Source organism: Pan troglodytes, chromosome 8 (genome assembly GCF_028858775.2).
Source record: "Pan troglodytes isolate AG18354 chromosome 8, NHGRI_mPanTro3-v2.0_pri, whole genome shotgun sequence".
Taxonomy (NCBI): domain Eukaryota; kingdom Metazoa; phylum Chordata; class Mammalia; order Primates; family Hominidae; genus Pan; species Pan troglodytes.
The window spans coordinates 34,715,001-34,742,907 of record NC_072406.2 but is presented as its reverse complement, the minus strand read 5'-3'; the positions used below and the strand labels follow the sequence as shown (position 1 = coordinate 34,742,907).

General features: G+C 39.1%; 1 protein-coding gene across 31 annotated transcripts in view; it reads right to left on the bottom strand.

Annotated features, from left to right (window-relative positions):
- Window positions 1-4,157: 4,157 nt before the first annotated feature.
- The window catches only part of MLLT10 (MLLT10 histone lysine methyltransferase DOT1L cofactor), a 222,768-nt gene continuing 199,018 nt past the window's right edge, over window positions 4,158-27,907 (bottom strand). For 29 of the 31 annotated variants that reach the window (XM_063781470.1, XM_063781476.1, XM_063781471.1 and 26 more), the window contains 9 exons: window positions 21,492-21,609; window positions 19,908-19,980; window positions 16,796-16,950; window positions 14,766-14,954; window positions 14,257-14,345; window positions 13,720-14,081; window positions 12,599-12,695; window positions 7,550-7,756; window positions 4,158-5,849 (listed from right to left, as the gene is read on the bottom strand). In XM_063781470.1, coding sequence (XP_063637540.1) covers window positions 5,805-5,849; window positions 7,550-7,756; window positions 12,599-12,695; window positions 13,720-14,081; window positions 14,257-14,345; window positions 14,766-14,954; window positions 16,796-16,950; window positions 19,908-19,980; window positions 21,492-21,609 — 1,335 coding nt within the window. In that variant the 3' untranslated portion in view covers window positions 4,158-5,804. Of the gene's footprint in view, window positions 5,850-7,549; window positions 7,757-9,298; window positions 9,381-12,598; window positions 12,696-13,719; window positions 14,082-14,256; window positions 14,346-14,765; window positions 14,955-16,795; window positions 16,951-19,907; window positions 19,981-21,491; window positions 21,610-27,907 lie in introns of those variants that run through there. The other 2 variants (XR_010146821.1, XM_016962752.4) reach the window with 2 other exon arrangements.

Here is a 27,907-nt window from a genome sequence, read left to right as displayed (position 1 = left end):
AGCCCTTGGAAAGACTATGAATGAATGCAGAGCCAGGGACAGCTCAAACTCCAGCCATAGCCATGTCCAGGCCTTTATGATTCTAGTTACCAGTGATGCCTGGGAAAGGCACAGGGATGTCAGGGACATGGTATGTTCAAGAACAACATGGCTGGGTTTTGCTGGGGTGCACGGCAAGGGGTGGAATTGTGCTGGGAGCCAGCGCTGGATGGATGGGCCGAGCCCACACCCCGAGAGGCCTCAATCTTGAAGAGGCATCCCAGCCTCCGCCACTCCTTAGGAACTCTGAGTCGGGAGGGGCTTTAAGAGCGTCATGGGGTGCTGCCACTTTACCTGCCTCAGATCATTCTTGTTCTTAATTGCACCAATTCACATTTTGGCAGCTATGTGATTCTGTATCTTCCTAAGGTACTCAACTTCCTAATTTGCAAAATGGGGGAGACAAAACAGCCCTCACAGAGTTGTGTGAAGCGGAGGTGAGGCAAAGCAGGTGAAGGGCTTGACATGATGCCTAGCTCAGCATCCTTGGGAACACCCTCTGCCAACTGTCCACACTCGGAGGACATGGCTCTCCCATTGAAAGTAGACAAGGGTGGTGGCCACACTGGTGGCTCACCTGGAGGGTGGGGCGCTGGAGTCCTCACCAACCAAAGGCCTAGCTCTGGTTGTACCTGAAGTAAACCAACAGTTGTGAACAAAACCTGAAAATTCAACCTCATGGAATTTGGGAGTTTGCAGCAAAAAGCAGGCCAGAGAAGAGGCAGTGAGCTCATCTGGAATATTTGGACCCAGATCTAGAAATAACACACTTGTCTCCTGATATCCACCTTCTCCCTTCTCCCATCTGCCTTTCCCGAATTTACCCACTCTGCACCTTGCTAGCCAATCCCCCCACCCCGCCTTTTTTTGAGATGGAGTTTCGTTCTTGTTGCCCAGGCTGGAGTGCAATGGCAGAATCTCAGCTCACCACAACCTTCACTTCCTGGATTCAAGTGATTGTCCTGCCTCAGCCTCCCGAGTAGCTGGGATTACAGGCATGTGCCACCACACCTAATTTTGTATTTTTAGTAGAGACGGGGTTTCTCCATGTTGGTCAGACTGGCCTCGAACTCCCGACCTCAGGTGATCCACCCACCTCGGCCTCCCAAAGTGCTGGGATTACAGGTGTGAGTAACCATGCCCGACCAGTTGCTAGCCCCCCCTTTTTTTTATAAGAGAAGAGGTCTCACTCTGTCACCCTGGCTGGAGTGTGGTGACATGATCACTGCCGCCATGACCTCTTGGGCTTACATGATCCTCCCACCTAGGCCTCCTGAATAGCTCGGACTACAGGTGTATACCCCATGCCTGGCTAACTTTGTTTTGTAGAGAGGGCGCCTCACTGCACTATCCACGCTCCTTGCTGCCTTAATGCGCATTTACAGTCTTCCTTTTGTGGCCACAGGACTACAGAAACCACACTCCAGCACAGCACCAATCATCTCTTTCTTGCAAACCCACAGCCCTCTTCCAGCCTCATTTCCTGTGCCCACGTGATCCCTTGTGACTAGCGTAGTCCTCTCCAACCCTGCCCTTTATGCTGCCCCTACTCCCCCAATCCCCCGAGATCCCCTTCCCCTAAAAGACAAGGGAACATCATTTAACATCATTTACCCAGCTCCTGCTGTGACAACCATGCCAGTGGGAAACTGCCTAACTGGCCTAAAAAATGATTAGTTTAATAAACACAAAATTTGATTTCAAAGATCTTTCCTGTCACTTTAAGTGGCAAAAGCAGGCCATAACTTTGTATATTCAACCAGGTAGGAAAAGAGAAAATATTAAAATTATAGATGTATCATTTTATAAAAAATGAAAGGAGGCCGGGCGCAGTGGATCACACCTGTAATCCCAGCACTTTGGGAGGCCGAGGCGGGCAGATCACCCAAGGTCAGGAGGCAAGACCAGCCTGCCAACATGGTGAAACCCCATCGCTACTAAAAATACAAAAATTACCCAGGCGTGGTGGTGTGCGCCTGTAATCCCAGCTACTCGGGAGGCTGAGGCAGGAGAATTGCTTAAACCCAGAAAGCGGACGTTGCCCCGTGAGCTGAGATTGCGCCATTGCACTCTAGCCTGGGTGACAGTGAGACTCAGTCTCCAAAAAAAAAAAAAAAAAAAAAAGTGACAGGCCTTTTGTTCTGGTTCAAATTTCTTAAAAAGTGGTCATGATAATTTTTATTAAATAGGTTAATTCTAACACCTAAAAGTGTCACCAGTGCCCTGAGGTGGATGTGGATCACAAACTTGGAAAATAGGCACTTTGTCTGCTCCACAACCATGTGACTATAGGCCTCCAGACCTTGATGCAGCCAGGGATCTGAGGCTGAGACATGTTGGAGACAGTTGGAAGGGAGATGTGTTGCCCCCATTCATTTACCTCAGTGGGGAATCTGTCCCTTAGAGACCTGCCAAACTTGAACTGTGACCTAAGTCACAGTCAAATGAAACTTATATTTTCACATAAATCTGGACTGAATTGCAAAAATCAGTAAGTGGTGTGAAAAAGACATTTCCTTTGTTGCAAATAACAGATTGGGGAATGGAAAAACAATTGACATGAATTTTAACAAAGTAAAAATTATTTTAAAAATGACTTCCAAATTTTAAAAGTTTGCCCCTATTTCATTTTGAAAGGACTAGTTTATATGAAAAGATGGTATCATTGATGTGTTTTATTTTCAATAAGTAAAACTAAGATGAACAGTATTTGTCTCACTGAGATTTCTACTCAGAAGGACATGACCCAGACAGCCAGGCACGTTGGCTCCTGACTGTAGTACCACCTACTCAGGAGGCTGAGGCAGGAGGATTGCTTGAGCCCAGGAGTTTGAGGCTGCAGTGAGCCATGATCTCCCCACCGCACTCCAGCCTGTGGGTCAAGAATGAGACCATTTCTTTTAAAACCTAGGTACATAACGCACTTACGAAAGCAAAATTACATTTCATTGTAAGGTGGTACCTCCCTTGCAATTCCAAGGGCCTCTCTTGCCTATTGGGAGGATTATGGGATCATCGTTCCCTTCTGCTTGGTAGGCAGCGTAAGACAGCGACTTGGCTTTTCTGTCTTGGCCCAGTGCTTGATCTTGACCCACAACATGGACTGCACATCCACAGGACTAAAGTACAGAAGTGCAGACGGCAACCAGCCAGTGTAGACCTTCTTCAAGGCTCAGGGCCACTAGCAGGGCAGCAGCTCTTCAGTGCCCTTCCCAGAGCACAAGGCGCACATGTGAACCAGCAGCTGCCAGGGCCCTGCAGGGCAGCAACCCAGGATGATGAGGTCGATGTCCCGGAGCCTCCAGGAAGCCAGAGAGCTACAGAAGCGGACACTTACAAACACGCAGCTAAGGCAAAGGACACATGTTAAGAAATTAAACTCGCAGGAGTTGATGGATGAGTCACCTGTCATTCTAGAGGGAAGGTAATCCTTCGCCTTGGGAGAAGAGACGACTTTCTAGAGTCGTAATTATTTTTCATGTGCATAAAAAAAATCTCTCCAGGAACCCAAAACTCACTCCTTAATAAAGTTTATAGCCTAGGACCAGTTTTTCTTGTTCATGTGCCTCTTAATTACCAGGAGCACTTGACACAGATCAGTATGTTCTGATTCAATTAAGTCTGGGATAAAAAGTCTGAGCATTTATATTTTTGAAAAGCACCACAGGTGATTCTGATGCTTACCAAGACCCCCAAGACCACTAAGTAGATTGGGCTTCTCTTTCATGGATATGCCTCTAGTTAAAGCTAACTGTATAAAGAAGAAGAATCGAATCTCTCTCTACCAAGTGTGAGTACTGCTTTATCAACGGGCTCTAATTATCTCATCTAAAAGGACTTTGTTTTCCTTTTATCATCTCCACCAAGGCTATTTCCCTCTTCTCTCTCCGTCTCATCTGAGGATGATCCAAGAGCTCTGAGCCCGAGGTGGGTTTGTACCGCACACTGCTTTACAGAATGCTTTGCACATCGTATAGCATTTGCTCATGAGAGTTTCCATTAACTCCGGGGCAATATACCAGTGCTCCAAACACAAACACAAAACACAGGCCAAGACTCCCTGAGGAAGCAACATGGGTGCACCCCCTCCATCCTCTCCAAATGAGAATGGCACGGAGTTATAAACATTATTAAATTTTATTAACAAAACTTTTTGTACATTTTAATACATGTGGAATTTTACATCTAGGTAAAATAACAACACATTCAAAATTTACCATTTATACAAACTGTTACAGAATAACAACCAGTGGGTTAAATAAGTAAAATAAACCACACTGATTTTTTAAATTATCTACAAAAGATTTGACTTTAAAATTCCCCTGAACATATAAAAATAAATTAATTTTACTTTTCAATTAAATCTACCAATTAGAAATATTACAAATCAAAATATCAATGTTATCTTATGAATTTGTCACAATACAAAACAGATTCACAAAACTTTATTTACAGAAATGAGGTAAGAACTGTGCAATGTTTAACCAAGAAACATATTGCAGAATTAACATGTTCTTCCAGCTAAGTACACAGTGGAGGTCTAATTACAGCTGGGTCTTTTCCACTAATAATTCACACACCAAAGAAGAGTTTTGATGATGACATCCTCAGTGGTGGATCACTCTGCGGTACTGTCACATCAAAAGCGTGGCTCCCCAAAGTGGAAGGGCTGTCATACAGGTTTCACCTGTTTCAGGAACTCTAGTGGTGAGCTTTTAATGGTCAGTAATGGGAAGTGGTTTAAATAAAACAAATCTCTATTCTTACCAAATCCACTCCTCTTCTTGTGACTCATTAGTGGATAAATACCCAGGTAATAGTTTTGCCTGAGCTATCTACAGTGGCACAGAAAGTTCTGAATAAAGGCGGAAGCATGGGAAGGCTGCAGGTGACGGGATGATTCCTGCTGCTCGGAGGACTGACTGTCCCACCCTGCTGTCTACAGCCCTTGCAGCACAATGGAGGCACTTGATCAAGGGCAAACCCCACCAGCACTTTCCACAGTGGCCCCTTTCTGAAAGAAGTATTTAGCTTTGAATTGATCTGGTTCCCCCAGCAGCCTCAGAACTCACTTAACTCAAGATTTCTTTAAAATATGAGTAGGTCTTAACACTAAAGAAAGCAATTCTCAAAAGAAAATTACCTTTAGCAGATGCAGACATTACCATCCTAACTTCATTACCAAAATTGGCCAAATCCCATTAGAAAGGAAATTTTTTTTTAACAAAGATTGCCAAGTCCCAGGTGATGTGCTATATATTTGTAATACTGAATCAATGGAACTCCAGGAGAAGAAATTAGTTCCTTGGAATTTGACTTAGAGCAAGCATACTGTAACCCAAACAAAAGAGCATATTTCAACTTGTACAATAAAATCAAGTAGTTTGTAAATGGAACAAGTATTTAGTTTTGCTATTTGCATCTCCAATTTATAAACAAAACTAGTTGTGTACCAACTATATTAAATTCTTGAGTTGATAAACATATTGCATGTAAATTATGTCACTTTAAAAAGTTATTAAATTTTCTTTCCATGTTCAAAAAACTGGGGTAAGGGGTAGGGGCATGGGAATTCCATTTCAGTGCAACAAAGCAACAAGAAAACTAATCAAAGCCTTACAAGAATGTCCTTGCAGCAATTAATCCTTTGTTGTGCATTGAGTTTCTTGTTGCGTTTCTTCATAGCTGTAGTAAAAGGACTGCAAAGGCAGCCAGATGAAGTGCTAGAACAGCAGGATAGGCAATTTCTAGATGTTTCTCAGGTGTCAACTTTTCTCTTGAGCTACAGGCCCAGTTTTATCACTAAGTCTCTGCAGGTAAACAAAAGCGCGGATGCGTTAGCTAAATCAACTTTTGATAATATCCTCCGAATTTGAAACTGTGACTGAGATAAAATGTGGTATCGAAAGTTAGTTACTCCCTTTTTTCTTGCAAGTTGGCAAGGCTACTTGCAACGTAATATATAGACATGAATTTACTAGTAAATACTTTAAAAACATTAAATTCAACAGTATAGAAAGACCAAAGAGGTGGGCCCATCTGAGGGACAGAACTTGTAAAGAATGAATGCAGAATTCATCTTCCAAAATCAACTTTTCCACAGAAGTAACATGGTACTGTAGAGAATGAAATTTTTATGGGCTAAGAAAGTCATCGGCTGTGATTCCACATTTGCTATTTGTCCTTGGGCTTTCTTTGCGTTTCCTTTTACTAATCTATAAAAAAAATGGAGTTACAGCCTATTATTACTTTAAAGACTGAAATCACAGATGTCACTGTATCTAGCAAGGACACCTGGCACATAGCAGGGTACTAAGCAAACAGCACCTCCCAGCACTGTGTTCTCTATTATGAGCACTCTATTAGCTCATTAAATTACTGTGATTTTCCATTAAATACATTTCATATTGTATAACCTAGGAAAAGTTTGTAATTAGTGCATTTCTTAACACAAGAAAAACACTTGTGAAACACTGGGGGAAAAAATACTACCAAAGAACTCAATACAGAATCACTGAAAACTGCCCATGTCAGCAGAACACTGGCGAGGTAACGTGGTGTGTGATGACAGGAAGCAGGCGAGACAAGAGGGCAGACAAAGCACTGAAGAGTTCATGAAAAACAATCCTCTATTTTGAATAATTCTCGTTGCTAAGTACAAACTAAAGTTTCTGAAGACTAAAAGCACAGTAAACAAAACTTTCAAAGTAACGGGGAACAGCAAACACTGCAACTTTGAACACTCATTTGCCAAGTCGCCCACCTCAGTCCCTCCCTTCTTCCTTTTCCTGATGTCCAGTCTCCATTCTACATCCCCATAGCCTTCCTCTAACAGGGTTCTGCCCTGAACTGGAATTTAGGGGAAACATTTATACTCCAGTAAAGTAGACCTAATTGAAGGGGAGAATTAATCGAAACGGCCTTAAAATGGGTTCTACTGTATGTGTAGAATACTGTTCCTGCATCCATTTTTAATTTAACTTTCACATTGAAAGGGTACGATGCCATCACTTACATGAAATTAATAACTAAAAATTTGAATTCCATTACAGATGTGACTGTGATTTACTTCCTCTAATCTGGTAGAATAATTGGATTGTGTGCCCTAAAATGTATATATTCATCTTGGTAATAAATATACTTAATGTGTAAAAAGCACTTTGGAGTAAAATAAAAATATTTCCAAGATATATAGACTGGTTCTATAAACAAAGCTTCTCAGAAAGCACCAACTATTGTCTTTTGATTTGACTGCTAACTAAAATATATTGTCATCTTGAAAATTGCTGAATTACAAAACAGCCTTCAAACCTAATGTGCAAATTCAAACTGATATACTTAGGGGACGTATAAATTGGCTTAGATCCTTTGCCTATAATATCCATCTGCTAAAAGCAACTGGTTTTAAGAAGAAATGATCAGGGGAACAAAACTAGGCTGGAAAATGATCATCTCCGATTAATCAATACAGTTCTTGTTTCATTAGATGTAGTAAGGAAAATATACTTACTGCTACTTTCTGACTTGCATTATCTCCATGGATGGTGAGAAATGGGTTGGTGGTAGCTGTGTGAAGTGGGGGTGCCTGTGTACCTGCAAGAAGGTTGTTTATGGGTATTTGTGTTGGTCCAGGGATCTGCAGCTGCTGAAGTTCAGGTTGGTGGTGCTGCTGGTGGTGATGTTGCATTAACTGATACAAAAAGGCTTGATGTTGTTCCTTAGGCAAAAAACATGTGAGAGAAAATGAGTTCCCAAGCACGGAATTCAGCAGTCAGATGAGCTGCCTTATGTTTTCTTTCCTTTAATATTAGATATTTGCAAAGAAAGAAAACAAGTATCTCATCTAGAAAAATATGCTGCACTAGATAATAACCATCTACTATAAAATGTCAGTATCTTCAGCAAACAGCTTATTTTCAAAACAGGACACACATAGGAGAGCTCTATTAGGTTATCCGTGATGATCAATCAGGAAGTGCAGCAGCTTAAGAGAAATCAAGGTGGACATTTGAATGCATCATGCGTGGTCAAACCCTTTCCAAACTTAAAACAACTTTAAAGTTCCCGTTTCTGCCTGTCATTAGGGTGCTTTCTTGATGCAGTTACCACTCTACAGCAAGCATATACTCCATGCAGCGTATATTTATAGATTTCCTGAGTGCTTACTAGGTGCCAGGCACTGCTTTTGGTGCTTGAAACACATTGAGCAGGGAAAGGGAAATAAATGAAAACGTTAGAATGTGATTACTGCTCTGCGTCAACGGAAACACAACTGCGTATGAGAAAGTCTGGAGGGAGTAGGGTTTAATGGTCAGGTTGTAATTTTAAGCAGATTACCCACGGCAGTTTTCATTGCGAAGTTAACATCTGGATGAAGATTTGGAGGAGATGAGGGAATTCGCTGGGTGGATATGGGGGCAGGTGAGGATTTCCAGGCAGTGCCAAAGGCCTCCAGAGGAGCAGGCCCAGCAGGATCCAGTAGCAGCAAGGACCCGCGAAGGGTGGAGGGAGCCAGGAGGAAGTGAGGAGAACACAGAGCTTGCAGTGGCAAGGCATGGCCACCTTGGCTTGTATTCATGGTAAAACGGGAAGGTTTTGAGAAGTGGCACAGTCTGATTTCAGGATGGAGTCAATGTGGGGTGTGAGAGTGAGGATGGAGCTGCCATCAGCTGAGGTGAGGAAAACGATGGGTGGGGCGGGGTTGTGCCGGAAGATCAGCTGTTCGGTTCTGGACACGTTATGTTTGAAATGTCTTTTAAGATATGCCAGCGGAGCTACTGAGTGAGCAGCTGCATTACAGGAGCTTGAAGCTCCAGAGAGAGGTCTGGCTGGAGATGTAAGTATCAGCACAGAGATGCTATTTACAGATAGTGACGAGAGATCACTGAATTCCACCTTGGGCACTCTCAGGCTGAAGAGGAGGACCCAGGAAAGGATGCTAAAAAGGAATGACCAGTTAGGTAGTAAGACACCAAGATGATGTGGTGTCCTGGAAGCTAAGAGGAGGAAATGTTTCAAGGAGGAGGAAAAGTGATCAACTCTGTCTAATGCTGTTGCCAGGTGACGTTAAGATGAAGAATGAGAACGGACCACTGGATTTAGCAACATGCAAGTCATCTGGGGGAAGCAGAGTCAAGCAAGAGTGTCGAGCGGAAGCTGTGCGGAGGCTTCCAAACAATCCTCACCTACATCAAGTTTGATCCCTGTAAATGAACAAACTTTAGCCCACGACATTGGCAGATGAAGGAAAAAGTACAGTCCTTTAGTCCTCATGGTCTCCAAGCAATAATTTGTGCTGAAAATTCCTTAACCATGTTCTGGAAATGAGACAGCTACACATGCTATTATTAGAGTAAAATCTTGATTAATAGGAAGACACCCAAATAAATGGAGTTTTAGTGCTCCTATTAAGATGAGGCAACTGGTAAGAAAAAACAAGATCCTATCTTAGTGTCAGCATTTAAGATTTTTTTTTTTGAGACCGAGTCTCGCTCTAGTTGTCCAGGCTGGAGTGCAGTGGTGTGCTCTCGGCTCACTGCAACCTACACCTCCCGGTTCAAGCGATTCTCCTGCCTCAGCCTCCTGAGTGAGTAGCTGAGATTATAGGCACGCGCCACCACACCCAGCTAATTTTTCTATTTTTAGTAGAGACAGGGTTTCACCATGTTGGTCAGGCTTGTCCCGAACTCCTGACCTCGTGATCCGCCCGCCTCCGTCTCCCAAAGTGCTGGGATTACAGGCATGAGCCACCACGCCCGGCCAGCCTTTAAGAATTTATATACACTTACATGCAGTGTGCCTTTAACACCACTCTAAAAACAGACTGAAAATGATCCAGAATCAAAAGTACTTTCAATATATTTTTTACTACAGCAAAATAGTACATAAATATACTTAGAAAGGATGTCAGCCTTTGTAATTTCTATGTTAATTAAGCAATGCATTCTCCAAGCAGCCCAACTGAATGAAGAGTGCTAGGGAAATGGGTCTGGAGGAAGCCCCACGACTGTCCACAGGGCCAGGCCTGCCCTGCACCTGAGCCACAATCCCACTTGGGTCTCGGTCCATACTTTCTCCCCTTCTACAAGTTCTCTATTTCCCATCTCCCCTCTTATCTAACCGTTAACACCCATCTCCTTCCCTCTGCTGATCACTTTACTTCTAATTAAGAAAATCAGAAGCACTGAAAGTGGGATTGCTTCAACCCTCCACATAAAACCCACCTCCAGTTGCTCTGCCTGCCTTGCTGGGGCAGTGAAATACCGTTCTCTTCTCCTCCTCTGCTAGCATCTTTCTTCTCTCCTATCCCAGCAATGTCCCATCAACATACACACATTCTGTCACATTCAAAATGAGTCGAAACTGCCCCGTGTACCTACCACATCCGCCTCCTGCTTCCCCTTCCTCTGCTTTCCAAAGTGACATGTCTTGAGGTGCCCATATGCTATCTTTACTTCCTCTCCCTCCCATTTCCTTTTGAACCATTTAATGAGGTTTTTACTTTCATCACACCCAAACTGTAAAAAGCCTCTAGACAACCTTTAAGAAAGAAACAGTCCCTGTCAGGTGCAGGTGTCACTGCACCTGGAGTGCAGTGGCATGATTATGGCTCACTGCAGCCTCAACCTCCTGGGCTCCAGTGATCCTCCCACCTCAGCCTCCCAATTAACTGGAACCACAGGCATGCACCAGCACGCCCGGTTGGTCAATTCTTTCTTACCCTACCACAGAAGCATTGTACACAGTTGACTCCTCCCTTTCTGGAAGCATTTCCTTCACCTTGCCCCTAAGATGCCACACTGTCCTTCTCTTGGCTCACTGGCCACAGTTTCTCAATAGCCTTTCTTTACTGGCTTATTCTCCTTTTCTAGGGTGTCCAGGACTCAGTCTTCATGCTCTAGGAGTCCGCATCAAATCTGACGGCTCTCATCACCTGTGCAGCACTAACCCCAGATTTCTATCTCTAACTAACTGCATCTCTGCCTGGGACTCCAGAAACCTACTATGCAACTGCCTTATCTCCATTTGACTTGTACATCTAAAGAGATTTCAAGCTTAGTGTGTCCATGACACCTATTTTTCTCTCCAAAATTGGTTGGGTTCTGTTCTCCCACATCTCAGTAAAAGTCACTAACCAACCATTCAGAATTCTTCTTTCTTTCTCTTGTATGTCCAGCAAACAAGTCTTGTTGGTTCTGTCTTCAAAACATCTTGGCTGGGCACAGTGGCTCACACCTGTAATTCCAGCACTTTGGAAGGCTAAGGGCAGATCACTTGAGGTCAGGAGTTCAAGACCAGCCTGGGCAACATGGTGAAACCCTGTCTCTACAAAAAATACAAAATTAGCCAGGCATGGTGGGACATGCCTGTAGTCCCAGCTACTCGGGAGGCTGAGGCAGGAGGATCACTTGAGCCCAGGAGATGGAGGTTGCAGGGAGCCCAGATTGTGCCACTGCACTCCAGCCTGGGCGACAGAGCAAAACTCCCTCTCAAAAATATACATATATATACCGTAATTCCAGGCAGTTTTCAATACGTAGCCCATACTATTTTAACACCTACGTCTCCTGCCTGGATCACTCCCTTTTTCCACTTTTGCCTCTGTCTTCACTCCCCCACACCCTATAACACACACAGACTATTCTCCATATAGCAGCAAAACTAATCCTTTAAAATGTAAATCATTATTTCACTATTCTGTTCAAAACCTTCCAATTCTTAATCCTGAAAAAAATGGAGAATGAAATGAGATAAACAAAACTGAGATTATTAGCACTGGGTGAGAGAATGGAATGAGGCGTACATAGGTCTTCAGGGTGCTCTCCACTCTACTTTTGGTACACTTGAAATCCTCCGTAATAGATTTTTAAAAACTCGCCAGTGGCTTTCCATCATACTTTTAAGATAAAATCCAAATTTCTTGCCACAGCCAAGAAAGGCTGTATGCGATCATCTAAGACCACCCCCTTGGCTCTGACCTCTCCCACCCTCTGACCACATGGCTGCTGACGTCTCTTCCGAACACAAGTACGTCCAGACCTTTGACAGCAGCTGCCCCTTTACCTCCAACGTGCTTTCTCTCTGTGTTCCCTCAAGTCACAAAGGCACACTCCCTGAACTCTCACATCGGTCTGTGCTCAAAAGTCACCCCCCTTGCAGAGGCGGGGCCATCCTATCTAAAATGGTCCTTGGTTCCCTATGCTCTTCCCCACTTATTCCACTTCTTTGTTCTTCTCAGTATTTATCACAACCAAAAAGCGTGCATCGTGTCCATCCATCTCCCGTATCAAAATGAAGCTCCGGGAAAACACACACCACATCTCAGCACTGTGTTACCAGAGCCTATGGCAGCACCATGCCACGTGCCCTGTCACTTTTAAGTTCAGGAATGAATGTGACATCACTGCAGGTATCACAGCCTGTACCACATGGCAAGAAAAACTTTTTTGATTATGCATTCAATAATGTTATTTCACAAAGGAGAAATCTGTACCCACAGTGAATATTACAGCTTAGAACACATGCTCCTAATAAGATATTATCAAAAGAAAGAACTTACTGGTGTGAGCTGCTGAGAATTTAACAACTGCTGAAACTGCTGTTGATGAATAAGTATTTGTCTTTGCTGGTCAGAAAGTAATCCTAGTCCTGAGGCACTGAAAAATGATTACAATTCTTACTTTTTACTACACACCTCTAATGCATTTTTAGAAGTTTAAAAATGAAAGACAACCTTTCAATTTGATGTTTAATAACTTAAGTACAATTCTGAATCCAAACACTTTGAAAACAGTTATGTACAAATTATTCCTATATATATGTATGTTTATATATATCCATGTGTACAGCTAAACAAGAATTCACATTGTCAAGAAATGTTTTTATTATAAAACAAATAGGCCCTAACTCATTTTATGGAATAGAAATTTACATGTGTTTCTAACAAGCATATGTAATAATTTATCTTTAATTATTCAAGGATAATTTAACTCACACTAAGTAAACACATATTTGAAACAAAGAATCCAAACATACTACTGATTTGACCTATCCTTTTCTAATGGTCCCAATGGTAAAACTAAACACCAATGAAGAGAGCTACAGGAAATAGCTTTCTAGTACCCACTGCAAATCCATTTAAAGTATTTATTCCCCCAAAAGTATGCTTATTAACAACATAGCTTTAGTCCCCTAGTTTTGAACAAACATTCAAATGCAGTTCCAGTACAATGAAACCAGTGAGTCTCACTTCCTGGGAATTCAGATAAATGACCTTTATCCTATATCAAAATCTTTGATTAGAACATTAAAAATATTACATAAATTTTAAGAAACTAATATTCATGTCATCTCCACTACGATATTATCTTTCTTCAGAATTTATGATACAGTATACAAAGAAATAAGAAAAACTAGTATTTAAAAATAGACATCACAGATTAAGACTAATTTTCAGCACAGAACATACTTAATGCTGTTACTAAAAGTAACTTAATTTCATTTTAATCTAAATTACTTAAGTTTCAAAAATAAATGTACTCTGTATAATATACTTAAAATTTTTGGCAGACTTCTTAAGGTGTATCTAAAAAGGAACACATTGAAAGCCCCAATCTAAGGCATAGACAACACCGGTACTCTGTTATACTAAAAAACCCAAAACATACTTAAGTTTCTTACCTGTTAGTCAGTGTAGCTGGCATTGGATGTGTTGCATTAGGTGGTACGGTTGTGTGGGTGAGAGGGGTAGGGTTCTGGGACATTGTGACAGGAGTCTGCATAACCCCATTTAAAGCTCCTACAATGCCATTAATTGCCAGTTGGTTACCTGGCAAAGCTCCAATTATTCCACCCACTGCAGACACGGCAGGAATGGTGGAAGTTACAGGCTGCATTCCACTAGCTAGTGCCCCCACTGTCACGCCATTGACCTGCTGAACTCCACTCACTCCTGAGCCTTGTTGAGCCGGACTCTGCCCAGCAGGAGGTGGGGTAGAAAGAGCTGATGAGCTGCTGGTACTTTGTCCACTGGAGGTTAAGTCCTAGCGTAAGAAAGAAGAGAAACTAAGTCCACTGGACGTTAAGTCCTAGCGTAAGAAAGAAGAGAAACTAAGTTTAAAGAACACTGCAAAACTGTTTAAAATAATTTTAAACCATTTAATATACTATTATTCACAAGTAAATCAACATAGATTAAAATAACCATACAAAAATTACCTGATTTAATACAGGAAGAGAATTATCAGGTAAAAAGCTGTTTCCTATATGAGGGCTCTTACTGCTGTTCAAGGAATCAGTAGTAGGAGCTAGAATAATAAAAGACAAAAAGAAACCTATTTACCCTATTAAATTACATTATGTGTAAGATTAAAGGCTTATTAAAAAGCTTATGCTGAAGCCCGTATCAAAACCACTTAAATATCTAGTCTTGCTATTCCTAAGACTGATTTAAATAAGAAAAAAAATCTATATTGAATACCATCGCTTTAAATCAATAACGAGATCATAAGACATTTAAGTAAATTTTACCATTATATTATGGACTAAGAAAGTTAGAGTAAATTCAAGTTGATCACTTAACAGGATTCTTTATGCCCTTCAAAAACAACCTATAGTTCCTTTTCTACATCTTCATATAACTGGTGACCAATTATTACTCACTTATAATACAAATAAAACTGAAAGCCTATTTTCCTTAGATACAAAATAAATATTTTCACACTTACCAGTCTGTGCTGAAAATGTGTGTATTTGATGAGACGGACTAGGATTTGCTGTTATTGTTGGAAAAGGCACTGAAAGCTGTGCATTCAATAACTGAAGCCGTTCCTTTTTGGCAGTCAAGTTTTTAATTTGTTCCTCTAATCTTCGGTTTTCAACTTGAAGTTGGTGTAATGACTTCAGCATTCCTAAAACTAGCACACATTTGGATAGTTTTTAATAATGACAAGTACACACATAAGACTAAGTATTTTACGCAGTGCCGGTAACCTTAGAAATAAGTTAAAATAGAACAGTAGAAATTCTGTAAAGTGTTTCTAAATGATAAAGTTTTGTTCCTAAATTTGTTTATGGATATAAATTGCCTATCTATGTCTGTATTTTTATAAGCACAAAGGCAAAGTGTTCCTGGATGTACCTTCTGGAAACTTTGTTGCCACATACCAAAAAACACACACCAGCTTCAGGTAATTTTCCATTCTCAATGAAAAGTGATGACATTTTATTTTCATCAAAATAAAAGCCTATTAAAAATTCAAGTGCCTGTCACTATTTTGCATTGAAGTCATATACAGAATGGTTAAGGATCGCACCAATACCCTCTACCAAAATAATGAGCACATGTTTTTGTTTGTTGTCCGGTTTAAACGAAGTGCTGCCATCAGACGCCTGGCAGGAAGCCCCTAATCCCAGCTGCTCAGCATGTTGCTCTGCAGGTCACCCAGCAGGGAGCGCTATGTGTGCGCCCAGCCACCTCTCCAGTCCTGGAGAAAGGCGCATCCCCTGTAAACAGGCTGACTTTCAGTCTGGCCCCATCACCTCAAGTACTTCAATTCCTTCCACAACTTGGACCTCCCAGCTAACAACACAGAGTGTTGCCGTTAAGATTTTTGAAGTGTCCGTCACATACTAAAAAGTTATATTTGTTTAACATGACCTCAGGGCCTTTAGAAGATACAACTCCTCTGGTACAGACACATCTGGCCATTTCCCAAGGATTTAACTTTTATCCCTCCCCTCCAAGATCCCACAAAGAAACCTTAGTGGGCCCAAATGAGATGCAATAAGACTCAGCTAAACCTATCCTCCAGCTATCGTGTTTAAAGGATTAGCCTGGCATGAATTTCCTCACAATTAATTAGCATTTTTTGTCAGGGTACCATTCATAAAATACCAATTTATGGCACTTAGCTAGCCAACAATAAGCAAAATGTTTCAATAAAATGAAGCAGCAAAAGTTTATACTCGAAAATGATGAAAACCACATATTTTTCCCTAAAATTAAGACAAGGCCACATCTCCAGCTAACCACCACCTATTTTAACTCTGCATTTTACACCCACGGCCCTAATACTTAAAATGGTGAAGATACTGAAACACAGATGTATAGTACATGCTCTATAATCCAACAGATGATAAGCATAATATATACTAATTATAGATTTAATTCAATAATTATTCTTCTTCCTCCAAATTATAAAATGAAGAAGCTAGCCGGCCATACTTGACCATTTGTATTTTTTTAAAGTAAGTTTTCCAGAGGTGAGCAAGTTTTCTTCTAACAATTGGGGTAAGAGAAGACAGTGCTCATGTATTTTAGTAAACTGATAAGAACAAAGTCCAGTGGAGACACAAAGTACCAATATGTATAATCATGGTAAGCACCGAGACAATGCTATGTATGAGCCAGGCAGTGGTCCTTACATTTTTCATGTCATTTAATCCTCACAATAACCCTCTGATATGGGTGCGTTATTACTCCCAATTGTAAAAATAGGAGATTAAAGAACTTTTAAAAACATGCCCAAGATCATACTATTAATAACAGGTAAAGACAGGATTCAAGTCCAAGCAGTAACACTATAGAATCTCTTCTATTAAACCACTTCACCTTATACTTTCTCTCACTGTATTATATAAAATGTATATCATAATTCCATTACTACTCTGGATGAAAAGTGACTTCTGCATCCATCTGCCTGTTTGTCCATCTGCCCATCTGTCTTGATTCACATATAAGAAAATGAATACTTACTGTCACTAGGAGTACCCTGTTCTAATAAAAATTGCTGTCCTTCACTCCACTGCCTCTCCAAAAGCTGTTCTATGCTGGCTGCTACTGGAGGCAGATTTTCCAAACTGCTGTTGCCTGGTTGATCATAGCGAATCTGTAAGCTGCTTACAGGGGATCTGTTGAAAACAATTCTCAAGTTAAAAAGAAGGGGAATGCTTTTAAGAGAGTACAGTTTCTTACCTTAAGCTGACCCCTTTTCTCCTGTATGAGTTTTATAACACCAGGCTGCCTATGCCAGAAGTATCAGGTTCCTGGATTTAGAAAACCATAACCTACCCTAAAATTGAGTAATTATCATTCTTCCTCCCAATATTATAGAATCAAGGAAATAGCCATCACAGATAATTAAAAACCACTAGAAAATATAAACACACCACCAACAATCTCTGAAATAGGCTGTAAAATAACTTGGTATGGCATTATAAGACAAAAGAGGGAAAGACAAAATTAGACTTAAAAATAATTTCCCAGAAAAGGGTTTCACCATTCTGCTTTGATATATTTGCCATCATAATAACCTGAACAATTATAATACTATAAAAGGTATTTGAATTTACAACCAACTAAAATCTCAAATGTCACTAAAAAGAAATTTTTAACAATCTTAAAGCAGCCTTTTGTTATAAATTAAAAATTACTCATTTTCAAGTATTTTCACAATTAAGAAATAAGATCAATTTTTTTTTTTTTTTTCATTTTTGGAGATAGGGTCTCACTTTGTCAGCCATGCTACAGTGCTGTGGTGCAATGATGGCTCACTACAGTCTTGACCTCCTGGGTCCTGGGTTCAAGCAATCCTCCCACCTTAAGCCTCCTGAGCAGCTGGGACCACAAGAGCACACACTACCACGCACAGCTTTTTTTTGGGCGGGGGGCGGCGGTGGGGGAGATTGGGCAGGGGAGACGGAGTTTCACCATGTTGCCCAGCTTAGTCTCCAACTCCTGGACTGAAGTGTTCCTCCCACCCAGGCCTCTCTATCTAACTGCTGGGATTATAGGCATGAGCCACCGTGCCCAGCCCCCAAAGCAATTTTTGATCCTTTTACATGAATATTTCTAAAATGTCTTAGATCTATACTTCAAATGATAACCCTTCTAAAACAAACAGCACTTGTATTAAGATGAACATGTAATGTTCTCTACACTTTTTGGTTTAAATAAGTGTGGCCATTTCCGGTCTCCAGCTATCATTCTAACAATACATTTAAAGAGCTTTAGAATTTCCAATGCGTTTGTATATATCTCATATGATCTCCACAACAACCTAGTGAGAAGTCAAAACCTGGTTTATTGGCTCCATTTTCAAATGAGGAAACAGGACGGTGTTTTAGTGACTTGTCCAAAGACACACTGCTGGTGAGGTAACAAGAGCTGGGCTATACAACTCAGGTCTTCTAACAACCCACTAGTGTTCTTGACACTGCCTTAATATGCGTCTCTGCAAAATTTTCGTAAGATGTTAAATGGGGTTTTTATTCCATATGTAAACATTATGGGCCACATACAACTGGCCATCCCTCTGCAAATAGTACACTATACCAGGATAATTCAGGCTGTTACATCTCAGGCTGATTTCTAAAGAGTAATATAAAGTTGGAAATAATATGCTAAAAATAATTTAGTACCATTTGTTAAGTCCCATTTAACTAATGAAAAGGAAAAACTATATTAAGCAAAATAGCACTTTCTTAATAATTCTCGGTAGCTTGTAATATTTTAAGTTTAAAAGGGCAACAGAGAAATGTTTCTTCCACTAAACACTGAGCAAACATTCATTAACTTTCTTCTTTGAAAAGAAAAACAACATAGAATTAATCACAGCATAAAATCACAGACTAGTCAGATCATGTTATCATATGTTCTTCAGATTCCTGGTTTCCAAAGAATGAATATTTGATTTTCTGCAGAGTTCAATCAGGGAAAACAATACTACTTTTAGTTCACCCAGGAATTATACAGAAAAAAAGGCATCACTAGATGTACCATTAGAAAATGAAATTAGTGGTTACTGAACTAATCTTTAGGATAAAGAAGATGTTCCTTAACAGTCATTCCCCAAATATATCAGCAATACTGTTATTCATGATCTGTCATCACATGAAAAAGTTCATTTTGAAAAAAAAAAAAAAAAAAAATTGTAGACATGGAGTCTTGGCATGTTGCCCAGGCTGGTCTTGAACTCCAGGCCTCAAGCAATCCTCCAAACTTGGCCTCCCAAAGTGCTGGGATTATAGACATGAACCACCACGCCTAACCAAAGTTTTCATTTTTAATCACATTTCTCCCATTCTTGGAAGAAAGACCCTAGAATGGGCTTTTCTCTTACTCTCCATTGTCACCCAGTCTAACACCATGCTTGAGGGAGGGTTCCTAAATTAGAGAACACGGAGAAAACAAAGAGAAGGCACAGAAGGGAAATAAAATTAATAAGGAGATAGCCATCACCAAAGTTCCATTCTCCCCTACAAACAGACACAGTATCTCATACCACATTCTCCCCATTTAGAACAGAAGGAATATGCAGTTTGATAACCCCAAATATATTAATTATATTTTAATAAATGGTACCTGAATACTGTCATAAAATAATTTCAAAAAACTTGTAATACATTTGCTATAACTGATTCAAACAATTTAAGAACTAGTAGGAGTTTAGTGATCTACCACACGACTTTACTGAATTAGGAACTAGAGACTAAGGGATTAAGTGCTACACGGAACAGAGCTAAAACTGGAACCCAAACTTGAAAGTCTTGGGTCTACAACTTTAAGAGATCTTAAAACTATTTTATGATCAAAAAGAATTACTCAAATCAGTATACAGGTAATAAATACAAGAGAGTTCGAACTGATTGGAAACCAAAGGAAAGGGATTTGTTTTACTTAGAAATCTAATGGTGTTTAAATTAATATTTAAATTAATTTAGAATCATTTTTCTTGTCTAGACATGCTTCTTATCTGTAGAATGCTTTTATAGCCTCTCAAATGTACACTCTACTGATATGAGATAAGAAAGTTTCCAAATCTCAAATGTTTCCTTTGCCTATACTTTGCAGTGTAAATAGCGCTTACCGTGGCGAGAGACTTCCTCGGGGTGAGCTTCCTCTGCCAACTAGGTTGCGGCTATTGTCTCCAAGATCTTGATCTGTAGTGTAAATATTTCAGAGCTGATAAAGTGACTCTCACTAGATAAGAGGTTTTAAACTCTTGCCCTGATTTTTCCTAAAACATACATTAAACCTTTACCACTATCTTTGCAGTTCCCATGAAAATAGAAGATCTAGCATGTTGCTAGTTCAGAATTGCTGAACTGTGGCATGTAAGGCGTTGTCCCTACACGTTTTTGTGGGTGTAGAAGGCGATGGATTATGTTCTGTTCTTTCATTCCTTTCAATTTTACAGCACAGAAGCGTGGTTTGCATTTGCTGTACCCTCCCCTCAGCCACTTTTAATTTCTACGGTTAAAGTAATGAATCACAGCTGTGGACAGCTAATCTGTATGCTTATCACAGCAAATCCGTATGCTTTGTATTTAACACTTTGCATCCCAAGACAAGCCATAAAACACATTTACATAGAGCTGCACACCAAGACTAAAATTATGGTGTTAGACACTAGAGCCTTACACCAAGAATAAAATTACATAAAACACTAAATTTCCAAATTGACAAAAACAAGTAGGAATACAGAATCCTGAATTTTAAAGAAAAAAATTAACTTTTCAAAATATTCCTTAGGTAATATCAAATATCTCTGCTTGGAAAGTAACTTGTATTTCCCCTGCAGTTAGTTCCTTATAAAAATCACCTTATCTGGCCTCTTTCAAGGTTGTCCTCCCCTTATTCTGAGTCAGGTAACCTCTGACCCTTAAACGGTAAAGACAGACTGATCCATTCTTGGTGAACTGCTAAATCCATTCCCTTCCCCCAAACAGGCATGACTACTTGGACATGTCAACCAATCCTTTAGGATGCAATGAAACAAAGCAAATCCAGTGGCTCATTAAGACAGTACAAGAGACAAATGCGACAAAACGTCAACTGGTGAACATTCACAGGATTACTAAACACTGCAGAAATTCTCTAACAGGATTTTTTTAACCAAGTTTGTGTAATACAATTTCATGAATTATGCAAATAAAGGTTTAGGCTATTCACAGAAAAGCCCAGTGTTATGTTACTTTCATTGCATAGAACTGAGAGCTGAACACATCAATCACAAAAGTCACAAGAGACACTGCTGCATTCCTGCTTACTGATGGCTCTGTTGAAACATTTCCATTTCAGACAGTAAAAAAAAAAAAAAAAAAAAAAAAAAAAAAAAAAAAAAAGGACATCACTATTTTGCAGCACAGCATACTATTTACTTCCAACTGTGATTCTTTTTTATTGTAAATTGACAGTTTGTAATTATATAAATTTGGAGTACAAATTGATGTTATGATATATGAATGTAATGTGGAATAATAAAATCAAACTAGTTAACATATCCAGCACCTGAAATATTTAACATTTTCCAACTGTGAATATTTTTTTTAAGTACAAATCCTCTACTAACCACATCCCTGCATGTTTTCAAATAAAATGAACCAAAAGGGGAAAAAAATTAAAGTAGGTGAGAGTAGGGTTTTAGAGTTAGTAATTCTTGAAAACTTACCTGTTTGATTGTTTTCAGACTGAGCTATAAGAGCTGCCATTGATGAATTTGGATTTAATCTATTGCCATACATATGAGATGGTGCCTGACTGAGAGAAGATCCAGATAGAGTATTTGCCTAAATGGAAAAAATTACAATGATAAATGAATTATATGTGAAAATATATTAAAAGTTTTCCCTTCTAATATATCTAGTAATTATATTCTCCAACCTAAGAATATAAGCAAAATTTGTGACCTTCTGAAAAGCAAATTTCATTCTTACTTGTTTTACCATTCCAACATGTCAATTTTTTAAAAGTTACATAACTAGGCCGGGCGCAGTGGCTCACGCCTCTAATCCCAGCACTTTGGGAGGCTGACGTGGGCAGATCACGAGATCAGGAGATCGGGACCATCCTGGGTAACATGGTGAAACCCCGTCTCTACTAAAAATACAAAAAATTAGCCGTGCATGGTGGCGGGCGCCTGTAGTCCCAGCTACTCGGGAGGCTGAGGCGGGAGAATGGCGTGAACCCAGGAGGTGGAGCTTGCAGTGAGAGGAGATCACGCCACTGCACTCCAGCCTGGGCGACAGAGCGAGACTCCGTCTCAAAAAAAAAAAAAAAGTTACGTAACTACAATTTTTTTTTTTTTTTTTTTTTTTTTTTTGAGAGAGAGTTTCACTCTTACCCAGGCTGGAGTGCAATGGCGCATTCTCGGCTCACTGCAACCTCCGCCTCTAGGGTTCAAGCAATTCTGCCTCAGACTTCCCAGTGGCTGGGATTACAGGAGGCGCCCGCCACCACGCCCAGCTAAATTTTTTGTATTTTTAGTACAGACGGGGTTTCACCATGTTGGCCAGGTTAGTCTCAAACTCCTGACCTCAGGTGATCCGCCCGCCTCGGCCTCCCAAAGAGCTGGGATTACAGGCGTGAGCCACCGCGCCTGGCCATAACTACAAATTTTTAAAAAAGAAGAACTGGCACGTTGGAAGTTAACTATTCCTGCTTTTAATTTTCAACATATCTAGCTGATACCAAACCCCAGTGGCACAGCAGCCATGTGGACGTGAGACTAATTAATCTTATTAAGCCATCTGAAACATAAAAGCAGGAAGACAACAGGTATCTAACCAAATGCTTCAATCTCGTATCACAAGCTGGCTAAGGAGGTCAAAAGTCCAACTTATACTTCTAGTATTTTAGCTACAGGGAGCTGTATTTCCATTGCTTAACTCTGTCATTAGTAAAACCTGCACACTATTTTGTTACTTCCTATTTTGATAGACTTGGAAGCCTGCTGCTTTTTCTGTTTTGTTTTGTTTTTATTTTAAAAGAAAGCAAACAGGCATCCCAAGTATGTTTTCTATACAATGCAGGACTCAACGAATCACAGCTTTGCCCTGACCCCATATAAGGCACTGTCTTTTTGGCAGCAAGCCAGCTCTACTAACTGAAGAGCTCGTCCAAAGTTTGTAATTCATTCATGTTGCTAACCACAATTCTGAAGGCCTCACTGGGACCTGTGCCAAACAAGCGAAAATGAACCCTTAAACAGATGAAGCTAAGGAGGCTGGCCAAAGTATTGCGTAATCCACTGTAATAAAAATGCTTTCTTTGATGTGCATGCTCTCTCCCACTTTCCAAGAATATTATGATCTTAAAATTTGACATTTTGGAGGCAAATCTCTTGTATACAAAATGCTGTTACTCACAGAAGACTCCCAGTGGCCTGAAATAATTCTCAGATTTAACAGAACCACAAATGTTAAAGTAGAATTGTTCTTCTTTTTCATGAATGAAATCAAACTGAAGCTTTTATAAACTAAAATCATTGCAGTTATTTCAGAACAAAACTCTTGATAATATCGGCAAAGAACTAAAGCACTTCTATCGTAAAGAAGCTGAATAACAAGAACAAAAGATGGGGGACATTTGGATATGTATAACTGCACACAAGAGACTAAGACAACACAGTAGTTGTAAGCAAAATAACACAGAGAAGAAGCTGTATTTCTGGACAGACTCACATCATGACATTGTATCTTGGCCTTTAGCCCACTTACAAAGCATGAAAATGTGCGTTTATGGTTCACGGAAACAGTTTCTGGGATGTACCATCCTTGCTTTCTATTATCTCAAAGCGTGTATTTTATAGTTCACACTTTAATGTGTAAATTAAATCTGTCAATTTCTGGGTTTTTTTTTTCTCTTATTAAAAATATGCAGACAAAGTCAGTAAGTTGGTACTCTTCAGTCCTGTTTAACAATCAACTGTCCCTCAGGAAAAGGTAAGTTATAACTTCAACATGAAGATCGTGCTGTTCACTTACCATGTGTTTAGTAGTAGAGGGCACATAAAACACACAATTCATAAATAGAGATACAGTTAAGATTTTTTTCTCTCTCCAGAAGTCAATTCTTTGGGAATCTTAGCTATTAATAAAACAATATAGAATAAGAAAAATACAAACAATTCAACAGAAAAAACAGATATTACCAGTCCCATCTGTTGACGTCTCAGATCCTAATACTTAAAAATAGCTTTTGTAGAGCCAATTTATTCTTACTGTAGATACAATTCTAAAAAAGATCCACTACACATTTAATAGATTAGAAATGGAAAATTAATTAGAAGGAGGAAGAAATAGGCTTATCTCGAGACAGTTTGTTGACACCAAGAAGTAACAGCTAACCACAGGACAGGGCAGAGAAAAATATGACCAACAGAGAAAACACAGTACAGAATGCGGATACGGTGGTCCTCCAAGACACTGAGGATAGTATTCTCATTTTAGTTTATTATTAACTTTATAAAGTGTACCTCTAGATGCCTTAGCACTTCCAAAGCAAGGAAACACTCTCAGCCTTTTGACTCTCGTTCATGCAGTCATCTATGTGACATATCAATATATCACTTGGAATACCTTTTTGCTTTCAATTATCAGTCTCATCAGTTGCCTTAGATAAGAATCCAAAGATCCAACTCTCACTAGAACTAGAAATATACTCTTTTTTAGGAAGGGTTCCTTCTGCCAAGGGCTTTATATTAATATTTATCCTTATTAGCTTCAAATTTCAGAGGGGTGGCATTTTCTTGATCCAGTCTCTGAATTATCTTAGTTTCCCTATCTATTAGATCTATATATACTAAAGATCAAAATAGAAAGGAGTATGGCACAACAACTAATTTGCATAATGACGATCATCAAAAAAAGATAAAGTATCTTTAGCGTATGCTAAAGAAGGAAAGTATCTATTTTTAAAAGATGGCTGGCAAAAGTTTATACAATAAATCAAAGTATTATTGGAAATGACCAATTTCCCAAACGGGTTAGCTAAAATTAATGTGGTAGTTGTTTTTCTAGTAAAGGCATTTATCTAAACAAGAGACTTTCAAAAGAGAAATTAAAAGTTATTAATTTTACCAGATAGAGTCATTTTGGTGTATAAAAACATCTACTACATTCCATATTAATTTCTGCTGGGAAACTGAAATCATGAACGTCATCATTTTAAGGTTGGCAAGATGAGATACCAAAGACTACACAAATGACTGTCACTGCTTAGCCTACATTTCTTAACTGATGTTTGGAACAGTTAATACTGGGACCCTTGATGAGTCTTTCGGAAAGACTGGGTACCTCCAAGCCAAGAAACCCCCACCTTTTAATGGAAAGATCCCACAGCTTATTAGCACTGAAGATGGAGAAGAGGAAGACGGCTTACTGAAGAGAGCACACACAGTGTCTGGCGTTTCATAGACTCAAAAACCTTTGCTGCCATTAATAAGCAAAAGCATTAAGATTCAGGGGAAAGGAAGGAAGTCCATGTTAACCCAAAGAAATAAGGGTTATGAAGCATAAAGGGCATGAAAGCTTTTGTATTAAAAAAAACTGGAATAAGAAATAAAGGAAACATTAACATACACATACTTCTCTACAGCATACTTTGGAAACGGATTTTGAAAAGTGCATTGAAAGCAAATTACTAATATACCAGAAGACTGTTTCAGAAGATCTGGTATAAAGACTAGAAATTCTTTTTGGAAAAGAAGTACCTATTATATGACATTTCAATCTTAACCTGCCCAGGTAAGGAGAACGGCTATTGTGAATAGATACTCTCCTTGGATCTGCTGGTACAGTAAGAATATAAGTTAACACTAGGGGAGGCTGAGTGAAGGATATCCATGATATATCTAACTCTCTGTACTGTCCTTATAACTTTTCTATATATCGAAAATTATTTCAAATTAAGAAAATTGCCATAACAAACTTAAGTTTATATATATATTTGAAAGATTCCTCTTTATGTAAGGATAATATATATAAGAATATATAGGATTATATACATATATGGATGTGTACATCCTTCATATAATATCTTAAAGAGGAATCCTTCCCCTTTCCCAAGACCAATAACTGATAAAAATCACTTCTGCTCAAGATGTTATCTAACATTTATTGTAACACTCTAGTAAAAACCTCATTAAGAGAAGTGTAATTATTTTACAAGATAAGACTGAAAGACCAGTAGATTAAGAATAAATTGAATAATTATTGAACTAAGCTTAAGTCACTTTTAAACAATATATGTTCAGGTGTCTGAGTTAAAGAATATCCTTAGCAAATTTAGAATAACTTAATATATTAAACATCTGCAAGTCTCTACCAAGGCAGTATTCAAACTCAAAACAAATAAAAGAAACTTAGTATTTCCTAAGTAGACTGGCATACCATATTAAAATATTAAGATAAAAATATATTTCAGCTTAGAATTTCTCCTGTTATTAAGAGTTTACCTCTTATATTTTCAAATATCTGCCTATGACCACAGAGATGTTTTAAAAGAGCTTGCTTATAAAGTAGTAACTGTCAAATTCCTAGGAACTTGGCTCATGCTAAAGGAGTCAACTGCGTGGGGGAAAAGGTTCAAGTTTCCTCAATTAACTGAATGTGAAACTTAAAAGTGGACACTGTTTTGGTAGATTTTTTTTCCTGCCTAATGTTAATAAGCGCAGAATAATAAGAAAAATTAGGTTCAAAAGACTAATACCGATGAAAATATTTCACCTTTGGAAAGCACTGTATTAATAGCAATGTATCATCTAGAGATAGATCTGAAACTTCATACTTCAATCATACAGGAACAGGTTATATATAGCAAGCATTTTTTTTAATGCACAATTAACCTGTCAATAAACATTAAAGTCAAGTGATTCAAAAAAGCTCTAAAGTAGCTGCTTCAAGCTTTTCAGCCCTGACACGATTAAAAATGCAATCTTCCAAAAATATTCAGGCTCACTAAATTCAGTATTTACTTTTTAAATTCCTAATTCGTATATACTTTCAGGAGGAAAAACATTATCACCATATATATCATAAGCCAAGCTATCTCACTTTGGGTAAATTATTAAATCTCTCTGTCCTCAATTTCCATCTGGAAAATGAGGATAACAACAGTATCTACCTCATAGGAACACTGTGAGAATTGAGTTAATATATGCAAAGGGCTTAAAAAATGCTTGACACATGGTAAGCGCTCATATTTTAGCTTAACTTTAAAAATTATTTTCACAGGCTATTGTGGTTTCTATTTTTCCATTAAAATTATTAGAAAATACAACTTAACAATTATATTCTGAACTGTGGCTATATTTCAAAGATTAAAACCTATTTCCCTAAGAAAACTTAAATAGCATAAATGCCTCATTATGCAGTAATGTTTTAAACTATGTATTTGATAATATAGCAATGCTGCACATAGAATGTAAGGACTTGAATGTTTCTAGATCCAATTTATATTATTGTTTGAATTTGGGAACACAATATATTTGATTAGAAAAGTTTCCAGCAAAAACATGAATGAACATTAGACATGGATTAGGGAACAATTGAAAGTTTCACATATTCTCCAGATCAATTCAAACTTTATATTTACTAAGAACATATTCTGATAGCAGACCCATTTCTGTGTCAGCTACCACCAGTAAGGCTTCAATACTCAGCATGTGATGAGAGGTGAAACCAAGTGTGAACAACTTTCAGGTCCCATGAGTAGGCTGACTGTTGAAGCTGTCAGGTTCAATTGCATCATTCCACATTATTCAATGCTCCAAACTGCTCCCTAATTGTTAGGAGCTTAACGTATTCAAAACCATTGTTTAGGCTAATGCCAAAATGCCCCACAATTGAGTTTCCATAAAGTAGCAGGAGGGAATGAAGTGTAGTTAAACCATCACCGAACACTCATGATCGGACAACAGGACTGTATAGATTAACCAACAAATTCTAAGTAGGTTTCTTAACTGGTTAATATCTTATCAATATAGCTCTTACCTTTCTGGGAAAAAATTACTGTAGGACAAAGGCAGCTATTGAAATAATTTTGGAACTGGGAAAGACCTTAATCCACAGCTGAATATATATACTG